The following is a 19,222-nucleotide window of genomic DNA, read 5'->3' on the forward strand; positions in this document are numbered from 1 at the left end:
CTTAAAGAGAAAATTTGTTATGAACTTTCTGACCATTTTTGAGGTTTTTCAATCAATATTTCAAGCATACATTTTTAAAGGAAAACAAAGATAAAGCTATAGCATGTTGAAAAGATATTTAGCCATATAAAACAAAACTGTGTGTGTTTAAATGACTAGCCTAAAGATGAAAGACTCATTTTCAAAAACAAAAGCACCCCAATTTCATTGAGACCAATATTCATTAATAACCAAAGAGAAAAAAATGCGATGTTTCCAAACTACTCCCAGGCCCTGCTCTCCAAGTCCTTCTCAAAGCAGAGTTCTAGTTCTTTTAGAATATAGTTGGAACACAAATTATATTTGTGTGTATTCATCACCAATCCATCAAGACCCAGCATAATTCACATTCCCCCAAAGTTCAGTAGTGAAGCTTAACCTGGCTTCCTTATCACCCCCTCACTAGAAGTCATTCTGCCTTCTCATTAAGTAATCCTCAAATTTTAGCAAACATGAGAAACAACATACAGGGTTGTTAAAACACAGACCACCAAGCCCAGCCCCAGAGTTCTAATTAAGTAGGCTAGGGTGGGGCCTGAGAATATGTATTTCTAACAAAGCTCCCAAGTGATGCTGATGCTGCTGGTCCAGGAACTGCACTTTAAGACTGACTGTTATAACATTTAGTTTGAACTGCTTGTGAGAAACAGCACATAATGTAGTGTCTTCTCTACAAAATTATAGTAAGTACCTTGCAGGGAAGGATTATAATTTGTAAAACTTTTAACCTCTGTTTGGAACCTATTATATGTGCGCTGCACACAGTAGGCACTGAAGACCTTTTCTATAGAAAAGTAAACACTGTTATTGATATTTAACTCCGAACAACAACAGTGTTAAATATATGTAAATCAAAGTTTAAAAAGTAAATAGGATTTATCTAACAAAACACAATACCTTGAGAAGAAATACCACCTGCCAAAGAATTTACCACTAAAATGTTTACTACCTGCTTTGCTTTTAATTTTATCATAAAAGATAGCAAACTTCCCTTAAAGAAATGAGGTTCTTTTTCATGGAAGGAGGAATGAGGAAAAAGAAAAAAGTTTTGCTATGAGGTATGATTAACGGTATGACCTAAACAAAAATGAAAATATGATATTGGAAAAACTATATGAAATGAAACATTTATAAAGAAAATTCTTTAAAATTGTACTAGTTATTATTTACTTTTTACACTAGGGATTTATCCCAAAATTTGATGACATCCAAAACAATGTCCACAAAAAAGATTGATTTATTCATTACTTCTAACCCTTGATAAAAAAATAAGCTGCACCCAAAAAATCCTGAGTGACGATCATTAGCCTATGATGTAGATACAGAAAAACTCAACAGAGGGTATATATATTTGGGATATAACCTTCAATATGCTTTGGATTTCAGGGACAGTCTTTTCCAAGGTTTACAATATGTGTAAAATGAATCTTCAGAGACCAAGACCCATGCCATTCTAAGAGCCTGTGACCTCCCCAACTCTTCAAAGGAAGAGACAGAAAGCAAAGATTAATTCTTTCCCGTTAGGGCTGGTCCTTACCAGAATTCTTTTCGAAAAAGCTCCATAAATATTTTAGAAAAAGATTAGGTAAAACCACAAAAATAAAAATTGTGTAGTTCTATTATGTTTACCAATACTAAATCAATGTATAGTTTCTACTTACACATTTTAATAATACTAAATCTGACAACTAAAGACTCTAGATCACCATTTCATTAAGTAATCACCTTGCGTTTCTTTTTTCCACATCAGAGCACCCAATGCTGTTTCTGTAAATTGTATCTGCTAAGTGCACAAGGTACCGACAGAAGTTTTCTAACTGAGAAATAGTTCTTTCTCCTTTCAGGTTCATGAACCACTGCTTGGGGAAACAATTGATTACCTACAGAGAAGAAAGATGCAAAATAAAATAGTTAAAATGAATAAGTCAAAGTGTCTAAAAGCTGAGTCCAGATGATGGGCATAATGCATTTAACTAGAAGACTTGCTACTGGGCTTTACATAACAAATTACTTTAAACGGATATTCTTTTCAACTTGACCTCCTCCATTAACTTTACAACTTTCCTGAATATACCTGAATTTTTACTTCAACACATAGTTCCAGTACTCAAAGCAAAAGATATATAATTTATGCAACATTTGAGTATATTAGAGACATAATGATGATAATCGATTGCTTCATTTTCCAGTTTTCCAGGAAGCCCTAAATGAACTGGGTTCCCTTTATCAGCAACTTAACTGTAAAAACACTAATGTAGATAAATGGATATTAGATAGGTAGAAATACACATATCTAATAGTACAGATTTTTATGTAAAAAAATGCTATCGCTGGTGGTATAGAACTACCTGGGGTGGTCAAAGTGATTGTTAACTTTGCACGAAGTTTTATATAGACCAAAGGGGTTTCTGTAAAATCTCAAATCTCTCTTCAAACAAAGAAAATGATTCACTTTAACTTACATGCTTTGAAAACTATGATGTGTATTATTTAACTTACATTTTGGGCTTTTTTGATGCTGTCATCTCCATATTCTGAATTCTGAAAAGCCATGAGAATGTATCTATTTAATAAACCATCTATTGATAACTCCTGAAGAGTTTTATTTGAGAAAATGCCGTACCATTGAAGAAAATTCCCTAATAGCTAGAAAGGAGAAAAAGAAATTACTAAGAGGCATTGTTACACAATAAATTAGGTACAAAGTAAGTCAGTTACATAGTAAAACACCTTATAAAATACAGTGAACTCCTGTCTTACCAAAGTACTGATAAGCACTTTTATAGGGCCCGAATATTTCCTAGAAAGACCAAGGATTTGAATTTTAAATTTTAATTTAAATTTAATCAACTAAAATTTAAATAGCCACATACAGTAGTGGCTACTGTATTGTACAGCTCAGAAACAGAACATTTTTCACCACCACAGAAAGTACCACAAGGCAAGTGCTGCTTCTTAGATAAATGTCCTCCAGTCAGAAGCAGGCCTGAGCTAGTCCTATGACCTCCCCAAAAGACATAAACTCTTTCTGACTATGATGCTTCATGTTTTCCAGATAACAAGAACCTTGACTGAGCTGTGTCGCTTGGACATCTCAAGCTACTCAAGCTTAATACATATAAAATGGAAGCCATTTTCATAAAGTAAAAGCCCCCAGGCCCATCCCACCATAAAAGCTTCTGCTTTCTAGTATTTCTCAACTCAGTGAATGGTAATCCCATCCAACCAACTGATCAGGCCAGAAGCCCAGGTATCATTCTTGAGCTCTCTCTCACAATGGGGTTTGAACCCCACTTCTGTCCATTCTGTGTATGTCTCTCACCTCCCTAATCTAAGCCATTATCTCTTTCTGGACCCTGCAGTTACTCAAGTGATTAAGAGCTCTGGAATACTCTTTCTCAAGCAGGGTTCCATGGAAGAATTAACCCTACAGAAAATTATTTGAGTGATTACTTAATTTTGCCATTACTTAATGGTGCATAGCTAGTAACATTGGAGATGCAAAGGAAATAAGAGAATTCGTCACACACGATGGAGGCCTAAGCGCATTAGGTATTAATTCTTCAACAGAACTCCTGTTGAGAAAAGCTGCCAGAGTCAGACTGGCCTGAGTTAGACTTCTATCTCTACCACTTACAAGTGGAATGACCCTGGGCAGATTATTCTGTGCCTCACCATCTCATCAGTGGAATAAGAATAGTGTCTAGCTCATGGGGCCATTATGAGGATTCTACAAACTATGTAAAGTAGCACAGTGTCTGACACATAGTTAATACACAATAAATACTAATTCCCATTTTCATTATTACCCACTTCAATCCATTGTCTCCAAATAGCAGCCAGAGGCAATTTGTTCAAGTCACTTCGCTGACATAAAATCCCTGCTATGACCCACTCATATATAGTCCATTATTTTCAACAAAGGTACAAAAGCAAGTCAATAAAGAAAGGAGAGTCTTTTCAACAGTGATGGAACAATCTTACTTCAAACCAGGCTCACACTCTATATGCAAAACTTAAACTATGAAACTTCCAGGAAAAAGGACAAGGGAAACACTCTGTGGCCTTGTTTTAGGCAAAGATTTCTTAGATATGACACCTAAAGCACAAATCATTAACAAGAAAAAGTGATAAATTTGACTTTATCAAAATTAAGAACGTCTGTGCTTTAAGGGACTGTTAGGAGAACGAAGACAAACCAAAGCCTGAGGAAAAAAAGGAAAACTCTTTGCAAATCATAATATTACACTTGATAAAGGACTTGTATCCAGAATATACAACTCATTGATCAATAATAAGAACCCAACTTTAAAAAATAAGCGAAATATATGAAGAGACACTTCACCAACAACATATACATAGAGCAAATAAGCACATGAAAACAAGCTCAACATCGTCAGTCATTAGGGGCCTGCAAATTAAAATCATAATGAGATACCACTATACAATGAACAGAATGACTTAAAAAACAAAACAAAACAAAAAAAACTGACAATACCAAGTGTGCAATGTGGTGAAAATGAAAAATAACCAAATAACTAGAACACTAACATACTGCTGGTTTGGAAAACATCTTTGCCTAAGTATTTACCCAAGTGCAATGAAAACTTATATACTCAGAACAACCTGTGTGCAAACACTTACGGCAGCTTTATTCATTGCTACCCCAAACTGAAACAATCCAAATGTCCCTCAATTGAGGAATGAAAAAAAAAAACAGAACAAAAAAACTGTGGTATATCCACTAAACAATGGAATACTACTTAGCAATAAAAAACGGTGAAATACTGGTAACACACAACACTGATAAATCTCAAATGCATTATATTAAGTGAATAAAGCTAGACTCAAAAGGCTGCCTACTACATAATTCCATTGACAAACCATAGGACAACAAAGAGGGGTGGCCAGGGCATAGGGGTGGGCTTGACTACAAAGGGGCATGATGGAAGTGTCATATATCTTAATTTGGGTAATGATTACATGACTATATTCATTTATCAAAACTGATAAAACTATACACTAAAAAAAGCAAATTTCGTTATATGTAGATCATACCTTAAAAAAAAGAGGGGGAGAAAATCCTTCTGTGGCATCCTACAACTTTTAGAAGACAGACCAAAGTTTTCTACATGACCTAGCAGCTCCTGTCTCGTTTGGACTACTATCTCCTCCCTAAGGCTAACCATCCTTGACTTTCCTCAGTTCTTCTAGTGTGCTCTGCTCAACCTCACCTCGGGGCCAATTCCTATTTATTCTTCTGCTCTAATAACCAAATACCACTTCCTCAGGGTGGAAGGGGATTTTCTATGACTCACCAGTCAATACCTCTGTGCCCCTTGTCATTTGCTCTCATACTATCTTGAATTTTTCCCTTTATAATTCACCACACCTGAGATTACTTGTTCACTACCTGTCAACTGTGCTGGATTACAAACTCCATGAAGGCTTCACTTCTATCTCATTCAGTGCTTTATTCCCCAAAACTTAAAGAGTATCGGTACTCCACTTTTTTAAGAAATTGTCTTTTATGCAAGGCATTTTACTGACTGGCTTGGACCTTACTTTGGAAATGAGAATTCATTTTCTCCTGTGGAAACATCAAAACCTTATTAAACTTTTGAAATAAAATTATTTCGCAAACTGGAAACTTTGTATATACACATAGATCTAGGCCTATGGAGTTACTTAATTAAATATAAAAATACTTTTCAAAATATAATACATAAAGTCAACCAAGTCTGAAATCTTTTAGATACCCTATAGATACATACCTTAACTGAAGACCAAAACTGTCGTTGAAAAAACAAATAAGGCCCAGAATTTTTATTTTCTAAGACACTAAAAGAGAAACACAACATGACCAAATGTTTTATAAAGTCCCACATGATCCCTAGAAGAAAAGATTTCTACAAGTAAAACAGGTAAACTGAAGAATTAAGTAACTTCTTCAAATTTACAACTATATTGCAGAAGACATTAAGTTTAAAAAGTAATGGAAATTTATTCTGAGATACTATAGGAGAACAAAAAGCATTATTTGCTTTATTCCGCTTAAGGGAACAATTTCCCCACTGAACAATTTCCCTTTTTGTTACAGGTTTACACTACGTAGGTAAATTTATTGTTCAAGCTACTATTAGTTTTTCCAGAACTTAAGAAGCTTTATCTAAAAGACAATGGAGAGTATTATCATCTTTAATTTCTTAGGAGTTACTTACTTTTTGGGATATAAGGGCATGAATACATCATCATCTAAAGTTCTTCGCATTCTCAATAAAAGTGCTTTTAGGTACACCTACAGAGTTAAAAACAGATCACATATTTTAATAAGGAATGTGAAAACTAAAATTTTAGGAAATAAAAATAAGCCATATTCCAAATCATATAATTAAGTATTCAATTTTGAGTGAACTTTCTTCTCAAATTTTCACTTTCCTCACTGAAGGCCCCGAGGTCATTCATACCTACTATTCTGTCAGTTCACTCCTCCATTCCCAAGCAATAAAGCCATTTAGAAATCTTTCAGCCCCTCAACCTACTATGCAAGGATTAAAGATCAGATGCACAACCTAGTTCTTCTCAAAATGAGATCAGTGAAAATATAATGATAGAGGGCACCCTCTCCACGTCTAAAAGGTGCATAAGAATGTCCACCGAGGGACAACAGCAACTCAAAGTTTGGAAACTAGTTATAAAACAATACTTAGTTGTTTTATGTGCTGTTTAAATGTTTTAGCATTTAAATAATCTATTATTAACCATTCTAGTAGTTTTACATTCGTTTTTCTAATAATAGATCCAGTTATGAAAGGTATATCTAGTCAGTCCAATTGTGAGTTAGGGAGGGGCGGTAAAAAGAGAGAACAGTACAACTGAGAGGCTAGCTAGACTAATAGTATTCTTCCATGTATATCTTTTAAAACTAAAAATATTATCTCAAATTTTTTTATATTTCAGGATTTATATGGGACCAGATGGTCCAAGTGGGAGAATCAGCTTTTTTGGTCATAACCACTCAACCTCTTAACTCTTGCTCATTTTCAAAAAGATAGAGAGGAAAACAAAAAACCAGAAAAAAAACTTTCATCGATATTAATTTACCTGTGTATTTTTGTTTTCTGCGTTCACTACTGAAGGATATCCATTTATTAATTTTAACGTAATTCCAACCATTCGTGAAGTCTGTGTTGTAGAAAAAGGATCCCACATATTTTCAGCTATCACTATTAAAAAAGAAGTAGGATGTGTTGAGACAGATATAAATTAAATCTGATGTCAAGCAGTCCTAAACTTATAAATGCCAATCCTGATTTTTTTCTCTCTTTAGAGTACAAGCTTCAGTCTTCTTTGTCCTATAAACTGTGGGAATTCTGACCATCGGGCAAATGGGGAGAAGGGAATAGATTCCTCTTATTTTCTGCTATTCAAGGAAAATAAAGACTATGAGGAAAGAATATTTCAATACCCTAAGAGATAACTGTGCCAGCACCAAGAATTTTGAACTAAACTTGAAACTTATTTTTAATATTTAAATAGGTGATTCATAATCTTTTGTGAGAAACTGATAAAGTAATAAACTTGTTCCCCACAAAAATGCATATCCACCCAAAACTAAGTATGCAGTTTTGCTTCAGGCAATCTTTAAGGGTCTCTAAAATTCACCAAAAGATCAATTACTGCTCCCAACTCCAGGTCTTCAAGTCCCAGGCTTAGCAACATCTACCCTTTAGCCATCTCTGGGCCCAGTGGTAACTTTGTCATTTATAATGTAATTTCTATGAGAAAATATGCTCTGAATAAAAATTCTTAAAAACAGACTTGAGAAACCCAATGTGCTTGAATGTTCAATTCAGAAATTTCTACCTGTTAGTTTTGGAAGAATCACCTTTTCCACAATAGTAGGTAATAGTGCGACATCCACGTCATCTTTTTCTTGTTCTCGTTCTTCACAACCATAAAACAGCAAAGATTCAAACCACAGCATGTTTTCAAAGTCACGACATTTTGCCTAGAAAATATTAAAAAGGTTACACATTTAAAATAGTGGCTACTGCTGCTTCTAGCCATAAGAGTAATAAGACCTGGATTTAGCTGTTAGTCATAAACAAGTCAAAAACCTGGACAAAGTACATGAAACATCTGTGTTCAGACAGTGGGCCACAGGCAGTACAGGACTACGACCCCTGCACGAAGGGAATCGAATGAGGTGAACTGCTGATCAAGAAAGTAGGGTAGGGGGCTGCAAGCAGAACACAGGCTTGCTGAGTAGAGCTGACAAAAACTGGAGTTCAGGGAGGCTGAGACAGCTGGAAGCTGTGGTGTAGAGGAAGGAACTACACAGAAAAAGACCTCCAAAATGCACACGGGTTCCCTCGGGCCTTTGTTGTATACTATGACGCACATGCACTGGGTAAAAATGCACAAGGTCTGGCAAAGAGCAACAGGCAGCTGTGGGCTGAATGGTTTCTAGAGCTCACATTCTTTTTCAATCATTTCCAGGGCTTTGACCTCAACCCTCTTTTCCTTGTAGTTTACATACTCAACCCAGCCAATCTCTTTCATGCCCACAGCTCCATCCATATGTTGGTGATATCCAAAACCATATCCTAAATGTTACCATTAGATATATACAGTGAATTCTAGTCTCCTCTCTCATATACAAGGCCAACAGGTCCTCTCGAGTCCACTTCCTAAATTTATCAATTTGTCTCACCCTCCCGATTTCAATTACCACTGACTTTTTAGTTCAGATCTTCATTTCGTACCTGCCTCATCGAGCTTTCCCATGAGGTGATAAGTTTTTCTAGAATCAAAGGACCAAGTTCTTCCTACTCATTCATGTTCATAGCCCAGTGTCACTCGATATAATTTAGGTGACTGAGAAAAGCATGGTATATAAATTGAAAAACAACAGATAGCCATCTTAAGAAGGGGTGGAGCATGAAAGTAGAGATCCTAAGATTATAGCCAGCTGCAATCTGTATCAACTATAGCCTTTGTGCCCTAACTCCCTTGAAAAATACTTTGCTTAAGCTTACATTTCTAGCTTTGAGATTAAAATTACCCAGGCGTATTACATTGCTTTCTAACAGTGACAGAAGCCACCAACCTCAAGAGGAGTCCAAGTGAGAAGCTGCAGCCTTATGAGGGGGTTGAACAACTTTGGCAAACAAAGGCCAATGTAAGCATCCTTGTAGGACATGTAGTATTTTGAACGCCATGCTTCAAACTGAGATTTAATACAGTCAATTGAATAGAAGCTCTCAAGGACATCTTCGAAAACCTTGCTGGACTCTTTTGAAATGCGATCTAAAATCAACAAAAATCCACAGAAAATCATAATTTAGTATGTAGTAGAAAAAACATAGTTCAATTTTTTCAGAATTTTCTTTGTAGCTTGAGCATCGATAGGCTCATTAACAAAAGAATAACTGTTAATTACAATTTAAAAGAATAAACAGATAAGTATAGGTTTCAAATGTTTACCATGCAAACCAAAGGGCAGGCACGCTTTCTTTTGTATAATTTTCTATTACTACAGTTTAGTTAGTTAAATAACACCTATTCCTCAACAGTTTGAATTTCAGTTACCATGAGTAATTGCATAAAATACAAATTTTGCTGCTAGCTCTTCAGTCCACAAATCACTGTGTAAATAACACATGTGCATCATAATCAGTGACCAATCATAACACTTCTTTCAGACTGTTGATTGTACTAACCGACATAGACAAGTATCAGCAACGAACGCTAGTAGGATTTTTAAGTGAAAGGTCGTCTGACACCCATGATGACTATAATGGAGAAACCTAGCTATGATGACCTACTTCTCAAAATCAATCTTAACATCGCTAATAGTGGGACAATCTAACATTGTCATCTGTTATTACACAGTAAGAAACAGCATCCTGTATAAAGTATTCTTGTCACAAAAACATTTAACCTATATTTAATCAAGATTTCAGACCTAAATTCCAGTTTACAAGAAATACCGTGAGCAGAAGAACAAGTTGTACCATAAGGAAACAGGTTCTGCAAAACAAGCGGCCTGGTCTCTTCAGAAATTTAATGTCTTAAACAAACAAATAAATAAATAATACGGGCGTGGGTGCGTGTGCGTGTATAAGGCACTCACAAATATCCATTAATTCTAGATAAAGAGATATAATGACTGCACGCAGAGCAGGAACCCTGTGTGGATCCTGGCTTGGAAAACATAGAAAAACTCACAAAAACAAGACGAGGGCGGGGGGACCTGCTGCTAAGGAAAACTGAATACAGACATGATATCAAGAAATTTTAGTTAATTTTCTTAGGTGTGATAATGATATTGTGATTAGATGGGAAGATATCCTTGCTTTTAGGAGACACACACTGAAGTTTTTAGAGGGAAGTGCCATGGTGTCTGTAAGTGACTTTCAAATGGTACAGCAAACACACACACATATTCGCAGAGTGATGCAGCAAAGTTGGTTAGATGATGGTTAAGACCTGTTGAATCTAGGTGACAGGTATATGGGTGATCACTGTGCTATTCTTTCAGTTTGTTTTCTGTATGTTTAGAAATATTCACTGTAAAAAAATAGAAAGAAAATAAGCCTCTCCAACTAAGTTCCAAATGGCTTGCAGCCAACATAATTCCAAATTATTACAGCGAATGGTGGGAAGTGAAGACTCTTATTTGGAAATGTCTGGCAAAGAAGAGAACTGTCTATTCCTCTTGGTTGAAATTATTCAGGGATTCTCAAAATCAGGCGTTTCCTTCAGGGCTGAGTGCTCTACTGCCAAGCTTTACCTTTTCAGACCAGACAGGATACATTATGGTGGCCCTCAAAATCTGACACACTTTTTTTGTCACTTAAAGTTCTACAACTCCGAAGAGTAGAATCATTTATTCTGCCAGTAGTAAATAAATCTTACAAGATGTTGCTATTATTTTTGAGACTTCATCATGATATTCAGAAATAAAAATGGGTGCAAGTTTTTATAATTAAGAAAAGTACCTGGTTTTTACAATACAGAGGCCACAAAACTTCAAACCATCATTTCATGGTAAAAACCACGTCCAAATGACAATGAATCTCATTTCCAAATAAATGTCTAACCTTTTTCCAGGTTGAAATTTGTAATATCTGTAGACGTTTCTTCATCATCACTGGAAAGGCCTTCGAGGTGATCTGCCATCTTACCGGTTTGCTCTCTGGCTTGTCGACGCCGAGTCCTAAATAACAAACATCAAGTTCCCAAAACAGATAAAAGAGATTCCTCCCTTCAAACAAACCAACAGCAAGCACTTTTAGAATTACCTCCTGGCCTCCCGTTCTGCAATCCGACGTTTCGCGTGTTCTTGATACAGTGCCCGATCTCGTCCAAAAGAATCAAGATTTGGTGCCATCAGAGCTTTATCTGCAAAACAACAACAGTTAAAATTAAAAACTTTCCTTCAGCAATTTTGAGGAAAGAGTATGCACAGAATAAGCCATAATGATAGACTGCTTGCTAATCCCAACAGCAGGATTCTGCAATAATTGGTAAACCAGTTTTCTAATTTAGAGCAAATCTCAGTATTATTAGGGGTTCCCACGAAAAGGAGTAAAAAAATAAAAGGAGTTCAACAAACCTAAACAAATGCAACTGGGCTTAGTCACTATTTGTATGTCTAAGTAACAGAACTAGTTTATGCTACTGTGACAACCAAATAAATTAAAAATCTAAATTACCTGTGCAAAGGGAAAAATAATAGATTACTTTTTAAGGAAATACTTAAGCATCACATGTTGAATGATATGAAATGAAAGGAAAGAAACAGGTAGGATGAGAAAACAGCTTTGTTACAGGAGTTTAATGATTTATTCTTTTTATTCTAATTTTGCTTTGTAGAAATTTATTCTCTATTACTAATTTTAGAACAAGGACAGAATCAACACATAGACCAAAAACATACCTGAACAAGACCAACTTAAGCTTACTCAAACATTACTTTTAAAGAATTCTTTTATTTCTTTTTCGTTTTTTTCCTATTTCCCATCTCTCTAACTGTCTAGGGCAATTTTTTAGCTTTAGCTTACAACCTTCCCACCTAAATTTATATTCTAGTTACCATGTTTTTAGTTTCTAAGAATGGTTCTTGTTCTTAGAATATTCCTTTTCTCTAGTGTCCTCTACTTGTGTTAGATGTAGGATACATTCTATTATCTCCCTGAGAAAACCAATTATGTTTTAAAGTTTCTGCCACCTGCATTCTCTTTCCTCATTCCCTTTGGTTCTCTATTGCTTGTGTTGGTCTGGTGATTGTTACTACCTCATGTAAAAGAATGAGACTGGAAGTCCTGTGGACACAGGTGGGAGTTTTCTAACAGAGGTGGCTTCATCAGACCGCTGAGTAGAAAGTCAACTCTTTTGCTGGGGGCCCCAAGATGTTAATGTCTCAGGGTCTCTGCTCTGAACCCATTCTCTCTCCAGAGAAGAGTTCTCTAATCTCTTGCCTAGGGTAGAAGGAATGAGGGAGACATCTGTCTGCAATACTCCCCTCATTTCTACATTTTGTTCCACACTACGAAGATGTTCTGTAATACAGTGAGTCCTCAATTAACATCGTCAGTTGGTTCTGTGCCTTTAAGGGAAATGAAGTATAAAAGAACCAGTTTTACCATAGGCTAACTGATGTAAATGAAGGTTAAGTTACTACGGCATCTTTTCAGTTATACAAAAACAGTGTTGAGTGAAATGAAGTTATTCAAGGACCTTTATATTTGAGGACCTCTTGTATATGTTTACCAAAGGGAAGTAAACAACTCAAAGGATAGAAGTGGGGGGAAATCACATGCAAAATCAAAGAAAGTCTTTTGCATATTTTCCCCCCTGACGTGTCACCAATAGCAGCAACAGGAAAAATAAAACCAAATATTAGCTCTCTACACTTCAGTATATCCTAACTATTCTAAACCCCACTATTTTTTAAGTTGGCTTTCTTACTGAATTTTTCATTCATATTTCAAAATAGCTCAGATATTAGGAAGTATGTTTCAGAGCACACAAATTATAAAGAAAGGTTAGTACATAAAAAGATGCCCCAGTTTTACCTCAACTGTGAGTTCACTACACACCACAGATGAATTAGCTAAAAAAATCCCAAACTAGAGAAATGATTCCTGCCTCTTAAGAGGTATCATTCATTAAAGAAATATTTTAAAGTACATTCATTACTATAATACTTAAAATGCTACTATGTTTATATAGGTGATAAAACATGTATTGAAGGAGATATGAGAGAGTAGATGGCTCAAGTGTGAGTCTCCATTTCTGTGAGAACTACGTATTTGTGGTGTTTACAAATCTAAAGAGATGAATTTCAGGCTTTAAAAAAAGACTGGAAATGGAACTGATACCTCAGTGTCCCACATAATTTTCCTCAAATCTTTGACAATTAATGAATACTCCCACCTAGGGCAGCATTTTTCACTTTTTCATTACCTTTCAATTTCTTTCCAGCTCTCGATCTATTTAACATACGCCATTCAACCCTTACTTCTAATTCCATATAAGTAAATAGCTCCAAATTACAAAGAACAGATTATAGGCAAGAAAAGGTATTTGATGAAATGTACAGAACACACAAACCATTTAACTTAAAAGAAAATTATTTCCCTTAGTAGGTACAATGGTTACCTGTAATCTGCCCCAGAAATCTGGTTCTGTCTGGATCGAAAGTGAGTGATCTGGGAGGGATGCATTAGTCATTTAGGTGCCCAATAGAGCAATACTCCAATTTAAACATATGTGGCAAAAATACAAAGTCAAAGCCATTCACATGGCCCACATCTCAGTCCGATTCAGCTTTGAGGGTCGTATTACCACCTCTTTATGATGCTCCAAAACCCACCAGGCACACAGAAGGATGCTTCCTCAGGGATCTAATGTCTCTCTACTTTAGAGGACACGCTACATGACAAAGCATTGTTTTTAGAAAAGATAACACAAGGGCCCTTTCCACTTGGATAACCTGGAGTGGTTTTTTAACATGCAGATTACTGGACACCATCCAAGACCTGCAAGAATCTCTGAGAGAAGGACCAGGAAATCTGCACTTTAAATTAATATCACGGGTAATTCTGATGTACATTTCCATCTGAGAACTGCTGACAGGGAACAAAGAGATGACGAAAGAAGCCACAAGAAACCCATGCTGGGAATATTCCTATTAGAGCACCCAAGAATGTGGAGGGCACTGGAAAAATGAATTAAAAGGTTTAAAACGCCTGCTTAAAGAATCTCAGCTAACTAATAAGAGGTCTCCAATTAATTTAGGTTTTCCCTAAAACACATCATAATGAAAGGAATATAAATTCAATTTCTAAGTTTTTACACTAATATTTCAAGAACTGTAGGCATCAACTGACTTACTAAAAAACTCAGTATAGTGTATAAGACAAACTAGAAAATACAAAAAATTTTAAATCCAAAAAAATTTTCCTTTACCCAAGGGGTGAAGCTCAAAATTCCCCCAATCTTGAAGTTGTATCATTTGTTACGTAATAAAACCCCCTCTGCACTCCAAAATTCTCGTCCTAAACTCAAAATCTTTCACTGTGATCAATAACAGAATTTGTATTCATGTTATGAAGAGGATGAAAACAGGAAGAAAAAATCTATTAGGGCCAAACAGATAGTGGTTTTAAGATGAAATAATGATATTTTTCTAACTCTAAAGAATAAACAAAATGTACAAAGAAGAATAAGACTGACAGCATATTAGTGCATGTTTTTGAGCTCCTTTGCAAACCTATATTTCCTTAAACAAAACCCAAGTACATGCTGTTATAATTTTTCGATCTAACACAAGAGCAAGGGAATTCATTTATTAAAAAGAAAAAAAAAAAAAGATGTTCTGAGCACTCTAATTTTCAATTATGCTGCACTAAGTAAACAAGGTTGTTTAATGAATAATAAAAACCTTCAAGATGGACTGACTTGAATGGCTTGAAAACTCCGAAGATTCATCTTTAATATCATCTTGTCGTCTTTGGACAAGGCGGGAAGCTCGCTGTTTGTACAGCTGATGTAATGCTGATTCAAGTTCATTAATCAGTGGCACCTGTAAAAATACAACACACTCCGTAACACCAAACTCCTCAGCTGCTTACTTATTTGAGGGTTCCAGTCTATTTCCGGATTTCTGAAAAAGTACCCTCTATGGACAGAATCATCATGAATTCTCAATAGATTGACACAAATAGCAATTCATTTTTACAAAGTTTAGGAATTATCACTTCTTTTAATCCATATAGAGCTATAATGTCCAGTGCCTATTTATTGGAGCAAAGGTGTGGTTAGGAAACTTAACACTTCAATATTAGTAAAAAGAAATGTGAAAAGTTTTAGAATAAAGTACTTGGAAGTCTTTTAAAGTACATTTTTAATTTTCTAGCAGCATGATCTGCCTCGCAATTTTTGTAAATTAAAATAAACCGTTATTACTGTGTGGTACCAAAAAAAAAATGCAATGGCTCTATGAATATGTAAGAACAAGAATCTACTAACTGCTCAATTTTGGACACTTAAATTGCTCAGCCACTCCTCTGTACCTTATTATTTTGCAGCTTTATTATACGTTTTACATGTAAACTGCACTCATTTACATTAATAAGGAAAACAAAATTTCTAGCTTTCGTTAACCTGTCTGAAATCAATACATCTCCAACTCAGAAAGCTCTTATCAAATGTTTAAATTTTTCCATATTTTGTAATAAAATAATAGAATTCTTCACATGAATTATCAATTTACAAAGTCAATAAATGTTCCCAGGTCAATATCCATGGCTAAGCATTCACTTGGTTCATATGGAATACAAAAGTTTATAGAATGAGACCTAACTTAAAAAGAAAAAAGCAGAGAAATTCTCTTTATTCTTAACCTTATGTTATAACCAAATGCTATGAAACTTTCACAAAACACTAACGACCACTACACATACCTGAGGAAACTAGAAATTCTAGTTTCCTGGTGGTTAGTACAAATGGAAAATACATTACTTAGTTTGGGAACACTGGCACCAAGTATTATGGCAGCTTCCTGAACTGAACAGACTGCAAATGGAAAATAAAAAAAGGCAGGTGGAATACAAAGATGTCTGTAATAAAAGCAATTTTATACACTTGCATGATTCCATTGCAAAAGCAGAAAATGTTTGCAGAAAGGTCAAGCTCATGGAGTTATTTTATTCTTTAATAATGCCACACTATGGGCAATAATGTCCCCAAATCTGGACTGATTATCTTTGACAGCTGAGACCAGAGACTATATTTAAAATTTACTAGAACTGATTTTTTAAGCAATTACTGCTCTATCACTGTGATTTAACACTTCCCACCCCTCAATTTTTTTCAAACTATGCAGGATTCAAGACAAATATACCCATGTACCTAAAGTGCATTCATTTAGTCCTGGAAACTGTTACTGTTCCTCTACTATTAAGAGCTACACAGCTGAGGCTGCATCAGACAGAAATGAATTACTCGATTTAGTTAAAATTCCTATAATATAATTTTTCTGCTTAGGTAATTAGAATGCCTTTAACAATGCCCAGAGAAAATCCTGAGAATAAAAGCCCTAAAACACATTTTCAGCTCTCACTCATGTTTCTTAACAATATTGACTTATCTCAAGAGTATGCACCATGAACAATTTCTTTACCCTCTCCAAACTCAAGACTGTCATTGACTATTATTATTTCAAGACCAAATATAAGGCGAAGAACACAAAAAGGAAGATGACTACAGGGAAATAAAACAATGGAAAGTTAAAATGATCTGCAAATAATTAAAACCATAAGTTCAAAACCACTTAAACTTTTACAACCAAAGAAGGAAAAAAAACCCAAAAGACTGTTTATCTTTTCATGGTCTTACCCTGAAACATTTTCACAGTATAAGTAAAATGAACATTCGAATCTATCCAATTGTTCCTAAATATTTCCAAGGTGACAATGTATGACATTATTCACTTAGCAGGGGTTTCTTAATAAAATTGAATGCATATGAAAATGTCAAAATAAATAAAATTCTCATCTTTAAAAGAGGGAATTAGCTACCTCTTTTAAGTAAAATATGGTCACTAAACGATATATAAGGTTTAAGATCTGCTCCAAAAACATTTATCTAAGTGAAACCACGTTAGCATAATCTGAAATAGGCTTCTCTAGAATTAGAGTAATCAAAGAGAAATGTACTTAAAATTGAAAACCATATTATTTAGATATCCTAGTAATCTAACTCAAGAACTGTATAATCTAGTTGATCATTTACTGTCAGTATTTTTTAAGAGTTCAGCTTGCAAATTGGAGCATTTAAGTTTACTCGAGTAAGTTCCAAAGCAAAGGCCAAGATACTTAAGAAAAAGCTCTACAGGGACAAATCTCACTTACAAAGTATGGTTTAAGACAAAGATGCTTTCTCTAGTCACAAAAGGTTAGAAAAGCTCCCACCATGCCCTCTAGGCTCAAAAGGGCTTTATTAGTAGGAAAGACAGGACTGCCAGCTCTGACACTTATATCCACACGTCTGCACAGAGGCAAGCTTATGCTTCTTCTAGCCCCGTACTGTCACCCTAAGCCACTGATCTGCCACAAGGGACATATCATAGCTCAGCCTGTAGCTCCTTCTCCAGAAATCAGATATAAGGACAAGAATGTGATAAATCCTATGGAGAGGACCTGGTGAATGCTGTCACAGTCTGGATCTGACCACAGACTGGCCGGAACCATTAAAACCCTTTAGGACGACACAGTCTGGCAAGGTTCTTTTGCAAACCTTTCGGCATTTTACGGTATTAAAGCAATCGAGAGATCACAAACTTAGAATACTCATTTAAACATACCATTCCGCTTACAGATTCTATGCTCACAGTCAAAAATAAGGGAAAATGTGCCTTCTAATCCTGCATCACTTTAAAGTTTAGAGAGGATGTTCAAAGCACCACCATTTTAACTTTTTAAAAGATAAGCTAGCAAAGCCCACAAATATTTACAAACCAATTCATCAATTAACATTTACTTTAAAGAAAAATCAATTAAGAGGTTGTTTAGAAAAAAGGGGATTCTTTATGCAGCTACTTTTAAAAATACAAATTGTACTAAAAACAACTGAACTTCATACTAAAATAAGTGACTATCAAACTGAAAAAAAAAAAGGAACTTGGAAGAAATGAGACTTTAAAAGAAATTATGACCATTGAATGGTTTCTGAAATGAAGCATAGGCTTATTTAGATAAAAACTATTAGCAGCAACAGTGACCAACTTTATCCAGGGTAAAAAATAAAAAGTAATAAAATTTTGCAACTTTATGCATATTTGGAATTACTTGTACAAACAGTTTAAAGATAAGTTTAGACCTGAACCATAAAAAAGAAAATTCCATCAGATGAGTCTCTTATATTCTAATAATCCAGGGCAGGTCAATCATTTACCATTTATTAATGTAGGACTTGCCAAAATCTTATTTAAATGTGCTTTATCTTTTTTTGCTTTGTTTTCAACAAAGGTAGTATATTTGCTCCCACGACAGAATGCCGCTAATGCAGAAAATGAAGCATGACTTTTCATCACTCCTAAGGTTGAATTCAGTGGACATTCTCTGAGAAATACAGAAATGATCTACACAAGGCCGTCTAGACCTAATTTTGCCTTATTCAAAGAGATTAATATTTTTACATTCTTACCTTTTCACTGAAACACTCAAGCAAGTCTTGGACATACCCTCGCATTTCTTGCAAAAATTTATACCGTTCACCAATACCCCCAGAAGACCCTTCTAATCTTTCAATAGCCCTGGTAGAGTCCACTCGGCTTTGCAGATGTTTCTCATGCTGCTGTCGATTTGTTTTGTGTAGTTCTTTCATGGAGTCCAACCTTAAGAACACAAAAGGATAAATATAACATATTTACACCACAAAATTTATGCTGTCAGGACTCTTGCAATATTATAACGCATTTAGTTCCACTATTAGAATATAAAAATACTTGGTGTGGCATCTTTTCATCTGTACTGCTTTTTTCTCAAAAAATTGGCAGTTTACAGACTTCATATAAAGTTTTTTGATGGGCTAACCAAAATCTCACTGTTTTGCTTTTCCCCCCATATCTTGACTACACTTTTTCAGAGTCCAAGAGGTGCAAACTCAG

At 35.2% G+C, this 19,222-nt stretch overlaps 1 protein-coding gene across 1 annotated transcript in view; it reads right to left on the minus strand.

Moving 5' to 3' along the window:
• The window catches only part of PAXBP1 (PAX3 and PAX7 binding protein 1), a 31,106-nt gene that overhangs the window by 1,219 nt on the left and 10,665 nt on the right, over window positions 1-19,222 (minus strand). The window contains exons 7-17 of the mRNA XM_039857704.1: window positions 18,760-18,949; window positions 15,013-15,136; window positions 11,349-11,448; window positions 11,148-11,263; window positions 9,152-9,351; window positions 7,906-8,050; window positions 7,144-7,265; window positions 6,261-6,337; window positions 5,814-5,880; window positions 2,539-2,685; window positions 1,765-1,919 (exon numbers count right to left, since the gene is read on the minus strand). Coding sequence (XP_039713638.1) covers window positions 1,765-1,919; window positions 2,539-2,685; window positions 5,814-5,880; window positions 6,261-6,337; window positions 7,144-7,265; window positions 7,906-8,050; window positions 9,152-9,351; window positions 11,148-11,263; window positions 11,349-11,448; window positions 15,013-15,136; window positions 18,760-18,949 — 1,443 coding nt within the window. The remainder of the gene's footprint in view (window positions 1-1,764; window positions 1,920-2,538; window positions 2,686-5,813; window positions 5,881-6,260; window positions 6,338-7,143; window positions 7,266-7,905; window positions 8,051-9,151; window positions 9,352-11,147; window positions 11,264-11,348; window positions 11,449-15,012; window positions 15,137-18,759; window positions 18,950-19,222) is intronic.

The sequence above is a fragment of the Pteropus medius genome, unplaced genomic scaffold (assembly GCF_902729225.1).
Source record: "Pteropus medius unplaced genomic scaffold, Ma_sr-lr_union100, whole genome shotgun sequence".
NCBI classification, from domain to species: domain Eukaryota; kingdom Metazoa; phylum Chordata; class Mammalia; order Chiroptera; family Pteropodidae; genus Pteropus; species Pteropus medius.